This window comes from Odocoileus virginianus, chromosome 3 (genome assembly GCF_023699985.2).
Source record: "Odocoileus virginianus isolate 20LAN1187 ecotype Illinois chromosome 3, Ovbor_1.2, whole genome shotgun sequence".
Lineage (NCBI taxonomy): Eukaryota > Metazoa > Chordata > Mammalia > Artiodactyla > Cervidae > Odocoileus > Odocoileus virginianus.
In genome coordinates this window covers 48,362,638-48,380,611 of record NC_069676.1, presented here as the reverse complement: position 1 = coordinate 48,380,611, position 17,974 = coordinate 48,362,638, and the positions used below count along the sequence as shown (strand labels likewise).

At 48.4% G+C, this 17,974-nt stretch overlaps 3 protein-coding genes across 6 annotated transcripts; 2 read left to right on the top strand and 1 right to left on the bottom strand.

The window, feature by feature from the left end:
- Positions 1-115: 115 nt before the first annotated feature.
- Positions 116-2,281, top strand: NDUFA2 (NADH:ubiquinone oxidoreductase subunit A2). 2 transcript variants are annotated; one of them, XM_020880662.2, is made up of 3 exons: positions 116-277; positions 401-540; positions 2,084-2,281. In XM_020880662.2, the coding sequence occupies exons 1-3, from the start codon at positions 177-179 to the stop codon at positions 2,173-2,175; spliced, it is 333 nt and encodes a 110-aa protein (XP_020736321.1). In that variant the 5' UTR covers positions 116-176; the 3' UTR covers positions 2,176-2,281. The 2 variants fall into 2 exon arrangements, with proteins under 2 accessions (XP_020736321.1, XP_020736322.1); XM_020880663.2 differs by having other exon boundaries at positions 121-277; positions 401-507.
- A 72-nt stretch (positions 2,282-2,353) lies between these two features.
- Positions 2,354-8,027, bottom strand: TMCO6 (transmembrane and coiled-coil domains 6). 3 transcript variants are annotated; one of them, XM_020880657.2, is made up of 12 exons: positions 7,847-8,027; positions 7,616-7,728; positions 5,719-5,834; positions 5,429-5,612; positions 5,030-5,134; positions 4,782-4,867; positions 4,441-4,557; positions 4,128-4,239; positions 3,838-4,024; positions 3,600-3,694; positions 3,032-3,199; positions 2,354-2,799 (listed from the first exon to the last, which is right to left on the bottom strand). In XM_020880657.2, the coding sequence occupies exons 1-12, from the start codon at positions 7,929-7,931 to the stop codon at positions 2,686-2,688; spliced, it is 1,482 nt and encodes a 493-aa protein (XP_020736316.2). In that variant the 5' UTR covers positions 7,932-8,027; the 3' UTR covers positions 2,354-2,685. The 3 variants fall into 3 exon arrangements, with proteins under 3 accessions (XP_020736316.2, XP_070321594.1, XP_020736317.2); XM_070465493.1 differs by lacking the exon at positions 4,782-4,867 and having other exon boundaries at positions 4,441-4,577; XM_020880658.2 differs by lacking the exon at positions 4,782-4,867 and having other exon boundaries at positions 4,128-4,235.
- Positions 8,028-14,865: 6,838 nt separating this feature from the next.
- Positions 14,866-17,885, top strand: CD14 (CD14 molecule). Its single transcript, XM_020880670.2, has 2 exons — positions 14,866-15,093; positions 15,184-17,885. Exons 1-2 carry the CDS (start codon positions 15,091-15,093, stop codon positions 16,300-16,302), a joined length of 1,122 nt encoding a protein of 373 aa, XP_020736329.1. The 5' UTR covers positions 14,866-15,090; the 3' UTR covers positions 16,303-17,885.
- The last annotated feature ends 89 nt before the right edge of the window (positions 17,886-17,974 follow it).

The window sequence follows — 17,974 nt, the reverse complement described above, 5'->3', positions numbered from 1 at the left end:
AAATCAGAGCAGGCGTTGATTGGCAGTGCTTTTATGGCATTGGCTGTGCTTTTATGGCATTGGCTAAACGTAGCCCCGCCCCTTGCGTCCGCCAACCTATCACAGGGCTGGAGAGGCTGATCTGATAGGATTACTTGGCCGGAAGGTCTAGGGCGGATGATTGAGTACTAGCCGAGATGGCGGCGGCTGCGGCGATTCGTGGGGTCCGAGGGCAATTGGGCCTTCGTGAAGTTCGTATCCATTTGTGCCAGCGCTCGCCCGGCAGCAAGGGCGTCAGGTGAGGCGCGGCCCAGTGAGGCGGGTGGGCTTCGGGGCGCCAGGGTCAAGACCTCGACCTCCCGGGTGTTTGGAGAGGCCAGTGCCCACACCGCACGCGCGGTGCTCTCTCCTATCCCCGCAGGGACTTCATTGAGAAACGCTATGTGGAGCTGAAGAAAGCGAATCCCAACCTGCCCATCCTAATCCGCGAGTGCTCGGATGTGCAGCCCAAGCTCTGGGCCCGCTACGGTGAGCGCGGGACGCACGGAACCAGAGACCCCGGTGAGGGGAGCAAAGCGTTCGAAGAGGAAAGGGCCGCCCAAGGTCACAGAAACCTATACAGGGACTGGGACTCAGACTGCAGCTTTTCTGTTGATCTTGTTGCAAATAAGGAAATATACATTTGCAGAGTTAGAGTGTTTGTATCCAAATAACATGTGGAGGCGGGCCCTGCCCTACATAGGAATCGTTTTTATACTTCAGGTTTCAGTTAGGGGAGAAGAGATGCTGGTCCAGTCCACCAAATGTAGGTCCCTTCAAGTTACCAGTGGTCAGTGCGGGTCCAGGTGGCATATGGGAATCGCAGTAGTAAAACCCTAAAATAATGCTATGTTGAGCATTTACTGCGAGGCCGTCTTGAGTGCTTTCCTGTCCAAATCTCTTGAACCTTAAGTATATGAGGGGTGGATTCTTTTTCTCATCTTGTAAAGATTAGAACGCTGAATGAACAATTGTATGGAACATGCCTAACGTTACTCAGCAAGATGCATAACACGGTTGAGGTTTTACATTTGTACCCCAATCCTAGACTGCACTTCTGCCAGACTTCAGTAGCTGGCTCTTCCGGTTACAATTCAGGTTATTTTGTAGGTCTGAACTTCTATATCGCCTCCTCAAAAAGGCATTCCCTGACCAGTTATGTAACATTGCTTCTTTACACTATTTCATTTTACCAAGTGTTTATTAACATACTACCTGTGTCATTTTACCACAATTTGAAAACTACTCTTATATTGCCTGAATATAGACACACAATAAATATTTATCCTTACTGAACAATTGGGCTTCCCTGGTGGCTCAGACAGTAAAGAGCCTGCCTGCAATGTGAGAGACCCAAGTTCGATCCTTGGGTCGGGCAGATACCCTGGAGAAGGAAATGGCAACCCACCCCAGTATTCTTGCCCGGAAAATTTCATGGATGGCGGAGCCTGGCAGGCTACAGTCCATGAGGTCGCAAAGAGTCGGATCCTGTCCGAAAGTGAGCAACTTCACTTTCACTCACTGAATAATGGTATATTTAATCACAGCTTTTAATTACACTGTGCCTTAGGAATGTCTGGGGAAAGGCAGGGAGTCACACCCAGGGCAGATTGGTTTTAACAGTGCAGCTAACTGCAGTATGCCATGCACTAAAAGTTGTTTACAGGAAAAAATTTTTCCTTCTGAAAGCTAGTAGACTAGAGGAGATGGACACACAAATAACTTTAGTTTATGAACTACAGGAGCCATTAAATGGGCACAATTAAGAGGCAGGCCCATGTAATACTCTGCTCACAATGGTTAATAATCTGTGCTACCATGCCCCTTAAAACTTCCCTGAACCACTTTCCTTCCCATTATGACCACCCAGAATGAGCCAAAATTCTATTTAGACCTGGGCTTCCAAGTTGTTAGAGACCCACTGGATAAATTCTAGGCATGTCAGATACATTTTGGTCTTATCTCTTTACTACCCTTCCTATCCTACCAAGAGTGTAAGTGGAAGACTATTTTGGTAGCCTGTACAGTGCAGAGTGAATAATTAATAATCTTCCTGTCTCCTCAGCATTTGGCCAAGAGAAGAATGTCTCTCTGAACAACTTCAGTGCTGATCAGGTAACTAGAGCCCTGGAGAATGTGCTAAGTAGCAAAGCCTGAAGTCTCCACTGAGGATTAGGAACAACAGCCCCAGAGTCTGGGCTCTGCTGCACTGAGTACAATGTGGAGAAATGTATTCTGTTCTGTATAAAGATTGTGCTGAAAATGCTGTCTCAAGATGATCTGATTCTCATCCCACTGACTACCCCTTATTGTGCAACCATCTGAGGAAAAGCAGTTGAATATAAAAATAAGACTTTATTTTATTCTGTCCCATCAAAAGCCATGAGCCACTGAATCCAAAAAAAAAAAAAAAAGGAAAAAAAAAGAAAAAAGGAGATTCCAGGGACCTGTATTAAGTACACCACACTGAGTTCCATCTGGTCCTCTTGCCTGGACAGTGCTGGGTCAAAGGGGAAGAGCTGGGATCCAGAGGTCTTGGCTTAGGCTTAGGTGTGGGAGCTGAGGGCATGATACCATTATGGTTCTAAACCCCCAAAGGGGATTTATGGGCCAGGATATGGGAGTATGGGAGGTAAGGAGTGGAGTACATGACTTTCAGAAGTCAAGTTACCCATGAAGAGCTGTCTGCTGGAGAGCATGCACGCGATCCTGAAGCTGTGCCACCTCCTCATGCCTTTGTAAGGCCTGCAGCCCTGACTGCTGCAAGAAGGCCTGGGCAGCCTGAGAGCAGGGAAGAAAGAGATTCAACACTGGGTCCCTGAGCTGCAGCACACAAACACCACAGCCTTGAGTTAGCCCACCTCTTCTTGGAAGAGTGCATTCCCAAAAAGAGTACAGAAGTTTGAACCTGGAGCCCACATAGGCTAGCCAGGCCCAGAGAACTAACTAAAGACTGTAAGGAAGGGGGCCATGGTGGGACAGGGGGGACTGGGGACTAAGGCCAGAAACCCACCCCTGGCCGATAGAGGAACAGCAGCTGCAGCAGCTCCAAACTCTGGCCTACTACTTCAGTGTCAGAGAGGGCCAGCGTGTCCAGCAAGGTGGGGAGCAGGAGCCCTGGCCATAGATGCTGACAGTAAGCAGGACCTTTCTCTGCAACGTTGCACAGAACTGTGAGCACCTGCAGACAGAAACATGTACACAGTCCCCACAAACAATGAAACCCAAAGATTTTAAAGATAGCTGGAATGGAGTGCTAACCACATGCCCAGTCACCAGGCCAAGCACTCTTAATATGTATATTCTGTAATCCTCTCAGGCACCCTCTGGTAGGATTATATTCCCAATTATAAATGAGGAAACTGAAGTTTAAGGTGGTTAGCTGACATGCTCAAGGTTAATAACTAGTAAACTATAGTTTAGGACCTCACACCTAGACTGCTCTGTGACTGTATGGCTCTGAAGGAATCCATACCACCACCTGCCAGCTCTCAGCTCAGGGTACTTCTGAGGGCTCAGGTCTGCTCCCAGTTTTACACTTAGGCCACCATATCTTGGACCCAAGGGACCCAAATACCTACCAATACGCTCACAACATTAGACACTGACAACAAGTGCAAGAGGGGCTCAATCAGATCCAGGGAGATCAAGGAGGTACAGAAACTAGGACTGTTTGCTGAAAGGGAAAATGTCAGAGTGAAGTTCCTCCAACTCAGGCATGAAACCAACCCACTCCCAATCCTACCCACCTCAGCCCAGATCAAGAAGAAATATTCCCAGGAGCTAAAGGTCCAGGCCAAGGCAGATCGTGGTGCTTACCAGTGAGGTTGTTAAGGAGCCAGAGGCCCTCAGGAAGCAGGCTGGGCTGTTCCTGGAGGAAGAACTGCAGAAGGATAAATAAGCCTGCCACAACACGCTCATCTCGGAGATGCACTGCCCCTCCCACAGTCTCTGCTGCTGCCTCTGTCAGCAAGTTGCTTAGACACCGAACAACAGGGCATACCAGCTGTAAAGACAAGCAGGGGTTCAGGTTTAAGGAGGAAGGGGCAACCTGCACACGAGCCGGAACTGAATCAGAAGGTCACCCAGATATTGGCCTGTCCACGTACCAGCTCCAGTCCTGCATTCTTAGTTCTCTGGACAGCCGCAGCCAAATCCAAGAGCAGCAGCCCCAGGGTGGTTAGAGCCCCCTGGGTGATGAGCAGGGCATTGTTGACCTGGCTGGGCAACAGGAAGCAAGCAGTCACTACTCAGTCCTACATTAAGCTGGCAAACAGCCTGGGTCTGTGGGTTCCCTGGGCTCCAAGAAGAGAGGACCAGAGAAGAAAGAAGACTCATCCCCACAATTTCAGAAACTAAAGCCTGAGTGTCATGGAAGGAAGCCCCAGGGGAAGTCTGGCACTTTCCCAATTGCCCTATTACCTGCAGATGATGTAGTGAAGGCACCAGGCAAACTCCACAGCTACCCCAAGGTTCAGCTTTGGGCCGGGTTGTAACAGTTGCAGTATGTGCTGGGGGAGAGTAGAGCCCAGGACGGAGCTGTCAGTAGAAGCAGAGCTCTGAGTAGGAACCATGGAAGGCAAGATGTCAATCACTCTTCCCAAACCCGAAGAGCAGGTGGCAAAGTGCCCCAAACCCAAAGCTCTTCCCAGTCAGGCGCATGGGGTTAAAATGTCCAATGCGTTGGAAACAAGACTCAATCAGGCATCCAGGGGCTACACTACCGAGTAGGTCACACCTGCCTACACATGAGTTTGACTTACGGGATGATCTTCTCTGGAGCCTCCTTAGCCTGCAGAAGCTGGGACAAGGCATATCCAAGGGCTTCCAGCACAGTCAGACGGGGAGACTAGGAGCAGAGCAGGGGTCTGACTCTGGAAGCTAGGCCGTAAGGTTTCCTACGACTTTCAACCTCTTAGCGCAGAGAAGAGGCTGCAGCTGCCTAACCAGAGCAGGTGGGCCGTGTGAGGAGATGGGTACTCCAGGAGGAAGAAAGGAGGTGGACACTCACCTGGATGCAGGCAGCCAAAGCCGGAACAATGCCCTGAGGCAGAAGCTGCCTTCTCACAGCCTCACTCTCCACAATCAGGTTACCCAGGGTATACAGACAGAGCTCCTGAGAGCAGAACAACAAAAGCACTGGGCTTGGCCTACCTCAGGATCTCAGGCCGGGGGTGGATGGGGTTGGGGGGTGTGCGTGGGCAGGGGCTAGGGTGGGAATGGGAAAGATGAAGCATCCCAGTCCTTGAGAATCTGCGCACAAGGGAGTGGGCAGGTGATGCTGCATGTATGGCTATGGCTGTCAGGGAACCAGGTTTTCCTCTTTAACCTACCTGCCAGCTCAAACTGGACCCAAAAGCACAATTGTTAAATCCAAACCCAAAACAAGGTAGGACAGGACAGAGCTTACTATAAAGTCTGAGCTGTGACTGGAGAGGTAGGTGAGAAGGTAGGAAGTTGCTGGCAGGCAGGCCTCAGCCACCGCAGACTGCTCAGAGTGAGAGAGCTCATGAAGGCACCGAGCCGCCTCAAGCTGCAGCAGGGCCTGGTTGCTGGTCAGGAGCCCAACCAGGGTCCGAATGCTGCCCTCCAGCCTACATGAGTGAGCACCAGAGTCCTTCTCAGTTAGCGGCCCATCCCCTCCACACCCCTGTCCATCCCCCAGTGCCCCAGCCACCCACTCACATCATCCACACTGACCTGATGAAGATCTGTTGTGTCTCAGGGTGCTGCAAGCCTCGACGAAGGCTGACCAGAGCCCTCTCCCTCTCCTTTTCCTCTATCCCCCGCTGGGCCAACCGCAGGAACTCCTGGATCTGCAGCACAGGGCAGGGAAATGAGACATGGCAACACATCGATGCCAGATAGCAAGGCATGAATTCTGCTCTGCCTACTTCACTTGTGAGCCCTCCAATATGGCACGATCCCAAGAACTTGTCATTCACACTATTATGGCTAATAAATGCTAACCCTGCAGTAGAGTGGACAGAAGAGGGAATCAAAACTGCATTTAATACCAGTCCTGCCACTTATTCTACAGGGGACTAAACCCAGTTTCTCACCTGAAAAATGGGAGTAACATCTACTCTGGTGTCTTACTGGCTTATTTCAAAAATAATATTTAAATCTCTCAGCCTGGCATAACCTACCCCTCCAGCCATTGTCCCCATACAACTGACATTGCAACAACATTTAGCATAACATGACTTGTTTTTTTAATGTTTCCAAGCTTTTGCAATATCCATCCCTTCTGCATGGGATACCATCCACAGGTCCTTCACTTACTTCAGCTTTCTCTTCTAACTGCCTCTGGGAAGTTAGTTCTTTCTGGTATCCTTTGGAAGACTCAGTGGTTTCTACTGTACCTCATGTTTCCTTCACCACAGGTAGGAGCACATCTGTCTCCTTCAGTGGGTTGGGAACATGTCAAAGAAAGGGACTCTTTTCTTTTTTGTGTACCTGAGTACCCAGCATAGGTGTCTTGGTACAAAATAGACACACAATGAATAAATGACATAACCTAAGTATAAGTTCTTCATAAACTATACACATAAACCTAGTGTGAACATACAGTATGCCTGATGCTTGCTAAATGAATAAATGAGCTGAAATAAGTTCTTTTGTTCACTTATTTCATAAATGCTGAGCATCTACTATACACCAGATACTGTATAAGCATCTGAATTTTCAATGATGACAAATAAGATAAAGTCTAGGTTCCTGTGGATAAAGTCTAGTTAGAAAAAAGGTAACAAACAAGCAAACAATTAGTATAATTAACATTCTGCAGACCTACTTTAGGTGCAGCAAATGCAAAGGCCATAAGAGAAGAATGGGGCTGGTATATTGTTCCAAGAACTGAAAAGAGGACAATGTGGCTGAAATGAGTAAACCGACAAGACTGCAAATGGCAGAAGTTATACTATGCTAGAGTGTGTAGATCAGAGGAAGGATTTTGGACGCATCTGCCTGATGTGTAAAGAATGAATTTTTAAAAATTAATTTAATAGGAGGCTAATTACTTTACAATATTGTGGTGGTTTTCGCCATACATCAACATGAATCAGCCACGGGTGTACAGGTGTCTCCCCATCCTGAACCCCCCTCCCAAAGAATGAATTTGAGAGAGGCAAAATTTTCGGTAGATGACCTGTTAAGAGGCTTCTATTAAGTATGTAGAGAAAAGGGTACTGTCATTATTGACGGCAACGCCATGTAAAGAGGTAGAAGGCAAAAAAAGGGGGGGGAGGGGAAGAGAGGGGAGGGGAGGGGAGGACTCGATGATGTATTGGTGTGGGGTTAAGGAAGAGAGTTGTCAAGAATGATTTCCTGGTTTCTGGCTTGGCCCACCAGACGGATTGAGAAGCAAATGGCAACCCATTCTAGTATTCTTGCCGGGAGAACGCCATGGACAGAGGAGCCTGGCGGGTTACAGTACATGGGAGACACAGAGTCGTACAGGACTGAAGCGACTGAGCACTAGACGGATAGAGGTGTTGAAGGCTCCGCGTTCAGGTTTGGAGACAGCCGTCCAGTACAACAGAAGGAATCTGCCGCCTAGTGGGTGTGACTCTCACCACGCACCCTGACCGCTCACCTCGGCTTCTCCGAGGATCACGACCACACATCCCCCTTCGGCTTCCTCCGTAGCTTCGTCTCTCAGCAGCCTCTTGCTAACCAGCTGTTGCTCCCTCCGCGCCTTCCGCAGTGCTGAGGGGAAAAGAGACGGCTGAGCATGGGAGGGGAACCCACAACCCAGGGCTCGTCCAGTTGCCCCATCTCCGACCTCCATAACGCCATCCTCCCGTGTTCCCTCGCCCACCCGCACCTGCCTCCCGCTCCCGCCGGCGGCACCGTAGCTCCTCCACTCCGCAGCCTAACGGCCTGAGGAGGCCTCGCCGTCTGCTCCACATGATAGAAGTGGAAAAATTCTGCACGAACTGGAGAGCCAACAACTTTACCCAGAGAGCCAAAACAGGCCACAGCCTGCGCAGGCGCAGCGCAGGGCGGAAAGGGAGGCGCCAGTGGGCGGGGCACGCAGCGAAGTGAAGGCGGGGCGGAACGAGGGGGCGCGACCACAGGCCGGCCTGGGCGAAGCGGCGAGAGGGTGGGGCAGACCGAGGGAGGGAAGATGAAAAGACAGGATTGGGTGGGGCGAGGGCGGGGAGGGGCCACTGATTGAGGGATGGGACCTTTAGCCAAGCGAATCCCAAGTAGCAGCTGCGGCTTGGAGTTGCTCTGGTGGCTCAGTGGTAAAGAACCCGCCTGCCAATGCAGGAGACAGGTTCGATCCCTGGATAAGGGAGTGGCAACCCACTCCAGTATTGTCTGGGAAATCGCATGGACAGAGGACCCTAGCGCAAAAGAATCCCACATGACTTTGCGACTAAACAAACTGTCCCTCTGCCTTCGGTTTCTCGGCTGCCGACACTGGAAACCCCCGGCTACTTAGTGTCAGCAAACACAACCTTCCTGCCCCTAACACAGTCTAAAGGAACAAAACTACCCTGAGTTCTAAAGGGACTTCCCTGGAGTCCAGTAGTTAAGACTCGGCGCTTCCGTTGGGGCCAGCGAGGTTGGATCCCTAATCAGGGAACTAAAATCCTGAGTGCCGCTTTAAAAGCCCCCAAAGCAAAACAAAACAACAACAACAACCAAAAAAACTACCCTGAAAATATCGAATGCCCTTTCACCAATAACAATGACATCTCAGTGATGAGTGCTAGCTAATTCCTGGACGCTGCCATGACAGTTATCCCCATTTTCAGTTCAGTTCACTTCAGTCGCTCAGTCGTGTCCGACTCTTTGCGACCCCATGAACCGCAGCACGCCAGGCCTCCCTGTCCATCACCAACTCCCGGAGTTCACCCAAACCCATGTCTATTGAGTCGGTGATGTTCATCCTCTGTCATCCCCTTCTCTTCCTGCCCTCAATCTTTCCCAGCATCAGGGTCTTTTCAAATGAATCAGCTCTCTTTGCATCAGGTGCCCAAAATATTGGAGTTTCAGCTTCAACACCAGTCCTTCCAATGAACACCCAGGACTGATCTCCTTTAGGATGGACTGGTTGGATCTCCTTGCAGTCCAAGGGACTCTCAAGAGTCTTCTCCAACACCACAGTTCAAAAACATCAATTCTTCTGCGCTCAGCATAGTCCAACTCTCACATCCATACATGACCACTGGAAAAACCATAGCCTTGACTAGATAGACCTTTGTTGACAAAGTAATGTCTCTGCTTTTTAATATGCTGTCTAGATTGGTCATAACTTTCCTTCCAAGGAGTAAGCGTCTTTTAATTTCATGGCTGCAATCGCCATCTGAAGTGATTTTGGGGCCCAGAAAAATAAAGTCAGCCACTGTTTCAACTGTTTCCCCATCTATTTGCCATGAAGTAATGGGACCGTAATGTTTCTGAATGTTGAGCTTTAAGCCAACTTTTTCACTTTCGTTTTTCACTTTCATCAAGAAGCTCTTTAGTTCTTCTTCACTTTCTGCCATAAGGGTGGTGTCATCTGCATATCTGAGGTTATTGATACTTCTCCCAGGGATCTTGAGTCCAGCTTGTGCTTCCTCCAGCCCAGCCTTTCTCATGATGTACTCTGCATATAAGTTAAATAAGCAGGGTGACAATATACAGCCTTGACGTACTCCTTTTCCTATTTGGAACCAGTCTGTTGTTTCATGTCCAATTCTAACTGTTGCTTCCTGACCTGCATACAGGTTTCTCAAGAGGCAGGTCAGGTGGTCTGGTATTCCCATCTCTTGCAGAATTTTCCGGTTTATTGTGATCCACACAGTCAAAGGCTTTGGCATAGTCAATAAAGCAGAAATAGATGTTTTTCTGGAACTCTCTTGCTTTTTCTGTGATCCAGCAGATGTTGGCAATTTGATCTCTGGTTCCTCTGCCTTTTCTAAAACCAGCTTGAACATCTGAAAGTTCACGGTTCACGTATTGCTGAAGCCTGGCTTGGAGAGTAAAAATCCCCATTTTACAGGTGAGAAAAATGAGACAAATACAATTATGGATCACTGTTCTGCATAAAAGTGAATGGCATTATTTTTACAATAAAGTAATTGTTTAATCAACTTTGAGCACCACTAATCTACTAGGTAATGGGGCAACACTGGTGAATTAAACACCAAGTTCCAGGGAATTCCCTGGCAGTTCATTGGTTAGGAATAGGCACTTTCACTGCCATAGCCCCAGGTTCAATCCGCCCTCTGGAACTAAGATCCCAAAAGCTGGGCGTTGCGGCCAAAACAAACAAAAACTGTTCCATACCCTCAAAAATCTGAATTGTGCCCAACTAAGCCCTACATGGTCTATTTCCTGCATACCTCTCCAGCCGTGCCTTACTCATCTCTCCTAGGATTTTTGTTCCCTAAACAAGCCTTGCACTTTTTTCTCTTCTGGGCTTTTGCACAGGCTGTTCCATTGTCTGGAGCCCAGTCTCTGCCACCCCACCTCTACTACAACCAGCCCCCTTACTTTAACTAACACCATCCTCAAAACATCCACTGCCCTACTCAGAACAACTGGACCAGTGCCCCTGTTTGAGAGCATGTAGCATCATACACTTCTTCATAACCCTTTTCACAGCTGTCATTGTTACAGTGCAACTGTTTGATGTTTTCTGCTCCCAAACACCCTTCAAAACTCCAAGAGAGTAGAGTCTTGGTAGCACTTAAGAATTTTTATTGAGGCAATTCCCTGGTGGTCCAGTGGTTAGGACTCCGTGCTTTCACTGCTGAGGACAGAGAGTTCAATCCCTGGTGGGGATCTAAGATCCTGGGCAAGGTGTGTGCCAAGAAAAAAAAAAAAAAAGTTAAAGAATTCTTATAGAATCTGCTGATCTTTTGAAATTAAGACACTTGCTCCTTGGAAGAAAAGCTATGACAAATCTGGACAGCATATTAAAAAGCAGAGACATCACTTTGCCAAAAAAAGTTTCAGTAGTCATGAGAGTTGGACCAAAAAGAAGGCTGAGCACCAAAGAATTGAAGCATTCAAATTGTGTTGCTGGAGAAAACTCTTGAAAGTCCCTTGGACAGCAAACAGATCAAACCAGTCAATCCTAAAGGAAATCAATCCTGAATATTCAGGAAGGACTGACGCCGAAGCTGAAGCTCCAATATTTTGGCCACCTGATGCAATGAGCTGCCTCATTGAAAAAGATTCTGATGCTGGGAAAAACTGAAGGCAAAAGGAGATGAGGGCAGCAGAGGATGAGATGGTTAGATAGCATCACTGACTCAATGGACATGAATCTGAGCAAACTCTGGGAGTTAGTGAAGGACAGGGGAGCCTAGTGTGTTGCAGTCTGTGGGGTTGCAAAGAGATGGACACAACAACAATTTTTTGAAAGCTACTACTTAGGCAAAAGTGCAAGTAAGAACAAATCCAAGAAAGGAAAGTGTTCTTCAAACCAACTGTTCTTCAAACCAACTTCCTTCCCTTGGATTTAATTCCACTTCTTGGAGTTAGTCAAGGAAGTCTTTGATTTCTTCCATGAAACATGTAGTTAAATATCTGCAGAACATCATCTTATCCTCCACATCTTCCCTTCAGCTCAGCATCCATCCAGCCTCTGGACAATCATTTATTGAGCATTATTTATTTATTTAGTGGAAGCACAGAGCCCTAGCCCTCGGACCAGCAGGGAATTCCCTGAGTATCATTATTGATGCACCATGATCTAGCTGGGGAATAGGATCTGGGTCTTGTCCCCTTCCTTATGGGACAGGCTGGCTTCTGACACCTACATCTTTCTCATAATATGAAAGATAAGGCAAGTCCCCAGGAAAAATCTATGCTCTTCCCAGAGTGTCTGCTCAGTTATAGCAGCCCAAACTATTTTTGTTTTTGTTTCTTCTTTTTTGGTGAGGGAGGAGGGCTTGTTTTTTGTTTGTTTGTTTTATTGCACTTATCTGCCTGGCAACACTGTTAACCCTGTAAGAAACAGCCCCATGTCCTATTACAGGCCTAGCTGTTTCTTTCTCTAGAGCTCCCACAAGTCCTTATTTTCTCCTGTGTAAGAATCCTGTTCACCATGGACTGTAGTTCTGTGTCTGCATTTGCCTCCCCCACCTTCTAGAGTACTTGAGGAACTGTGTGATGATCAGATCAGCATCCCAAGACTTGGCATCAGCTCTGGCACTTGGTAGACAAATGGTGGATATTTTTTGAATGAAGCTGTGACTTGGGGACCTTTGCAAAACCATTATTGCCCCTCTTAACTTGGAGTGTCTCCCCTAAGATGATGGAATCTTTTAAACCATTTTTAAAAATTGAAGTATAGTTAATTTATGTTACATTAGTTTCAGGTGTACAGCAAAGTGATTCAGTCATTTATATATTTTCATATATACATATGTATATACACACATATATATATATTCTTTTTCAGATTCTTTTTCATTACAGGTTGCTATAAGATATTGAATAGAGTTTCTGCACTACACAGTAGATCTTTGTTGTTAAGGTGATGGAATTTGCTGAGGAGTCAGGCTTCAGTAGCCTGGGTCCTCTGAATGCAGAGACTCTGCTGAAGACAACAATGAAGGGCTACTGCTACAACCTTAGTGGTAGTGTTGGGATTCCAAGCCTGTTTGTCTGACTGCAGTCATTTGGCGTATTTCACACATCTTGGTCCTCAGGGATGTCCCAGTGACGCGGTCTGGGCTTTAGGCATGACTCTGGGTATTAGGACATGCCAACAGGACATACAGGAGGCAGTGTGGTCCAATGTGGGCTCCTTGTTTGCACTGGGGACAGATGTGTAGTTACTTCTGGGGAAAAGGGAAGTGAGAATTCATATGTTTTTATGTAGCTCTTTGCCCAGAAATCTAGAAGTTCAGACTTACAAGGGCTCTTTTAAAAGTACAGCCCTTCTGAAATTGAGGGCAGTCATCAACTAGATCTCTTGAACTATAGCTTAATAAATAATATCATGTAAATTGCCTTCATCAATCAAGCTCGCCTTAGCCTTAATTGTTCTTGCAAATGACATACCTTCATGTAGCTTACACAGTATGTCACAAGACTCCATTAGTACCTCTTCGTGGGCAATACCTCTGATGTACGGATTGCTATAGTAACGGTTCCTTAAGCCGATTTTTCAGGAACTTAGAGTCAGCTCTTGTCCAGTTCACATTCCAGCTGATTAAGACTGCTTGAAACCACAACCTTCCAACCAGGTCTGTGTGAGTGCTGGATGGATGGCCTTTTGATGTCAGAAGGCTAAAACTTCACCCTCAGACCATGCTAATACTACCATTTTATGAATGTGCCTCCCATGAAGAAGCATATAACTCAGACACACCAGCAGAGTACTGATTACCTCACCTTTTTTCCTATCCCCAATCACCTTCTTCTGCACCTCCAACCAATCTACACCCTTCACCCATAAGTATCCTAAGCCCCTTTCCATTGAGGAGGTAAATGTGAGATTTGTTCTTCCTGCTCCTCAGATTCCTCATGACTAAATCCTTTCTACAAACTTCAGGGTTTCAGAGTTTGGCTTAATGCCTGTTGGCCAAATGAACCTGGTTTGGTAACACTTCCGCACCCTCTGGGACACTTGCTTTTCTTTTCTTGAAAGAGTAGGTGAGTTACTAATTAGCCCTCATTCAACACAGGTCCAGCTTTTCCTTCCTAGGACATAGGAATTGTGCTGGGGAGAGGGCAGGAGAGAGCTAGGTGCAAGTGAGAAAATTATATTAGGAATATCTTGTTTCTCAAATTTCAGGATAGAGAAGTGGAAACTAAGAGAGTGAGGCACTTGGCCGAAGTGTCTCTGTTCAACACATAGACTTCTCTACTTTTAAGAAAGCTATTACTTTAAAACTCATGGATCACCACAGGGCACACCTGTTACACGTAACATTGTATATCAATTATACTTCGATTAAAAAAAAGAATCTATCAGGATTACCTTCTCCTAAGACACACCTGGAGAAGGCAATGGCAACCCATTCCAGTACTCTCGCCTGGAAAATCCCAAGGACGGAGGAGCCTGGTAGGCTGCAGTCCATGGGGTCGTTGAGAGTCGGACAAGACTCAGCGACGTCACTTTCACTTCTCACTTTCATGCACTGGAGAAGGAAATGGCAACCCACTCCAGTGTTCTTGCCTGGAGAATGCCAGGGACGGGCAAGCCCGGTGGGCTGCCTTCTATGGGGTCGCACAGAGTCGGACACGACTGAAGTGACTTAGCAGCAGCAGCAGCAAGACACACCAGAGCTGATGGATGGAGATTTCTGCTGTGTCTGCAACTTCCCTGGTGGTCCAGTGGTTAAGACTGCCACTCCCAATGCAGGGGACTTTCAATTCCTGGTCAGGGAACTAAGGTCACACAAGCAGCAGGGCCCCCCTCCCCCCCAAAAATTAAAAACCTGTAACTTAATAAACACATTTAAAGAACAAGTCAGCAAAAAACAAAAAAGCACATTGGGGGGAAGCTGTTCTTTAGACCAACTTCCTTCTCTCGAACTGTCCCTTGGAGTCAATAAATGAAGTTTGCAGTCTCTTCCACAATATATCCAGTTAAATATCTGAGGATATTCAGGGAGTTGAACTTGGTTGACAAGAAGTTAATAACAACCACCAAGACTAGGGAAAAGTTATGGAAAGTACCCAGCCTGAATCACTGGGGTAGGGGCAGGGGACATTGAGAATCCTGGCCTGAGGAACTGGGGATCTCTCTTTCTCCAACCCAGACAAGCCTAGAGGCATCTGAGTCATCCGGGCACTGCCTGGGTCATAGGAATAGATGCCTTGCAAGATCCTTCCTGTTATAGCCCCTCTCCTGGCAACATCCTTCATTGCGAAATTTCCAGGAAGAGCAGCGAATGGGGTGGCTGGGAGGAAGAAAGGTGGGGAGTGACAGGGTTCAAAGAAGGGGGAGCAGAGCGACATCACAGGGTTACATAAACTCTCAGAGGCTGCCAAAGAGTAAGGACAGATAGGTTTGTGGAGCCTGGAAGCCGGCGTGAGCCACTGAAAAGGAAAGAAACCACAGTCCAGCTGACAACCAGAGAGAGAGGCAGAGGCTCTGAGGATCTACCGACTATGGTGAGAGTATGCTCTTGGGGCCGAAGCGGGGGCTATTCGGGGAACCTTAGGAACCGGCTTGGGCCGCCCTGACCTCCGCTGTCTTTCCAGGTGTGCGTGCCCTGCCTGCTGCTGCTGCTGCTGCCGCCGCTGCTGCGTGTGTCTGCGGACACCACAGAGCCCTGCGAGCTGGACGACGACGATTTCCGCTGTGTCTGCAACTTCACGGATCCCAAGCCTGACTGGTCTAGCGCCATTCAGTGTATGGTTGCCGTCGAGGTGGAGATCCGTGGCGGCGGCCGCAGCCTGGAACAATTTCTCAAGGGAACTGACGCCGACCCGAAGCAGTATGCTGACACAATCAAGGCTCTGCGCGTTAGGCGACTCAAGCTGGGCGCTGCACAGGTTCCCGCTCAGCTTCTGGTCGCCGTTCTGCGCGCGCTCGGGTACTCCCGTCTCAAGGAACTGACGCTTGAGGACCTGGAGGTAACCGGCCCGACGCCCCCGACGCCTCTGGAAGCCGCTGGGCCTGCGCTCACCAGCCTCAGTCTCCGTAACGTATCGTGGGCAACAGGACGCGCCTGGCTCGGCGAACTGCAGCAGTGGCTCAAGCCTGGGCTCAAGGAGCTGAACGTTGCCCAAGCACACTCGCTTGCCTTTCCCTGCTCAGGGCTCTCCGCCTTCGAAGCTCTCATCACCCTGGACCTGTCTAACAATCCCGGTCTCGGCGACAGCGGGCTGATGGCGGCTCTCTGTCCGCACAAGTTCCCGGCCCTCCAATATCTAGCGCTACGCAACGCGGGGATGGAGACGCTGAGCGGCGTGTGCGCGGCGCTGGAGGCAGCGAGGGTGCAGCCCCGAAGCCTGGACCTCAGCCACAACTCGCTGCGCGCCACCGCCCCGGGCGCTACCCGGTGTGTCTGGCCCAGGGCGCTAAGCTCTCTCAATCTGTCGTTCGCTGGGCTGGAGCAAGTGCCTAAAGGACTGCCGCCCAAGCTCAGCGCGCTTGATCTCAGCTGCAACAAGCTAAGCAGGGAACCGCGGCGAGACGAGCTGCCCGAGGTAAATGACCTGACTCTGGACGGAAATCCCTTTCTGGACCCTGGAGCCCTCCAGCACCAAGACGCCCCGATGATCTCCGGCGTGGTCCCAGCCTGTGCGCGTTCGGCCTTGACCATGGGGGTGTCAGGAACCCTGGCGCTGCTTCAAGGAGCCCGAGGCTTCGCGTAAGGCCGGGGGAAGAGAAGGGAGAGGAATGAATTGGCTCAGATTACCCTGGCTCCCGGAGACCCTCGTCAGGACTTCTCAACCAACCAGCCTTCTGCCCCATCCTTATTAAAACCTTAAACAGCAGACCCGTGTTATTCACTCAGCAGATGTTTACCGGGCACACTGCTGAGCAGGGAATCCATTATACTTAAACATTCTTCTTCCTAACTTGCTAGAAACCATACCCTCCCCACCATAGAAAGGAACTACGGGGGCAGAAGGGGCAGGGAAAAGTTGCGTGTCTAGGGCTGCGTGGGAGAACCAAGGGTTTCCCTGCGATTGGGGGTTTTCTGAACAGATTACTAGAACCTGTGTTAAAGGATGTTTGAATGGTAAACATGCCTGGAAGGATCCTCTCTGGTGCATTTTCCAAGACGCAGCTGCTCCCTTCCAAGGTTATAAAACCCAGAGCCATTTGCTTATTCTTACTCTTCTTTTTCCTCCAACCCCCAGTGAGGAAAGACAGCTATGCCACTCATTCTACCTAAGCTCTGAGGTTGATAATTTCAAGGTTGCTCTCCTGTAGTGTATAGCCTCTCTGCCTACAGAGGTACACTGATTTTCATTCTGTCAGGTAATAATGGGGGAGCTTGAGAATGGGGAACTGATGCAAGATGCTGTAATTTAACCTTCTCTGAACCAGAGATTTTGCAATTATGCTAATATACAAATGTATGATTGTTCTTTGATTTGCAAACAGGATATCATCTTAGACCCTTCACAGCTTCTTTGGACCCCTTCATACAGCAATTACCAGTATATGTCCCCTGAACCACATTATCTCAGTGACCTAGGACATCAACCAAGAGGGACTGTTCCTTCTAAGGGTCCCTTCTAAGGGTTCTTCATCACATCGAGGAGGCAGTCACATCCATAAGGAATCTAGATATGCCTCAACGGGGACCTAAAGAGGAGTGGGGAGAGGCATGTAAACATAGACCTTCTCCTGCCTGCGTCCCTCCAGTGTCCAGAACCACACAGATAGGAACAGATAATGCACATTATTACATTGATGGGAGAGTTACACAGGTCATCAGACTACAGACTCAAAGAATCACAGGGACAGCTAAATAAACTGCCGATCTGTGTGGCCAAACCTCACTGGCTCCATTTTTTCAGTTTCATCTTAGGCCCACAGTCCTGCCCCCTCCTCTCTCTGCATAACTGAGCTTTACTCTAGTCACAAGGAGTGTACCCAAGCCAGATAACTTACCTAACAGCTTTTACTCTTGCCTTCATCTGATATGAAAACTGGAAGAAAAAAAAAAAAACTGAAAGGATGCCTTTTGCTGACACAGATGGTTAACGGTCATGAGACCCTCAGAGAGGAAAAAGCCCAGGTTCCCATGGATGCAGATGTGCAGCTTACTTGGTAGTCAAATTCTGTTTTTAGCCTTGACCCCTTTAAATCTCAGGTATCCCGTTTGCAGAGTGCAGCTGTGAGTGCCTCTGGATCTTGGCTGTATGTAAATTCACAATACCTGCATTATGTAAGTGACATGGCTGTATGTCAGTACCCACAATAAACTTCAAACTGTACTTTATGGAGTTGCCTGCTTCGTTTTTTTCATCTCAAAGTTCTTTCTCAGTTCGATGGATATTATTCAAATATATCTGCCTTCCAACACTTTTG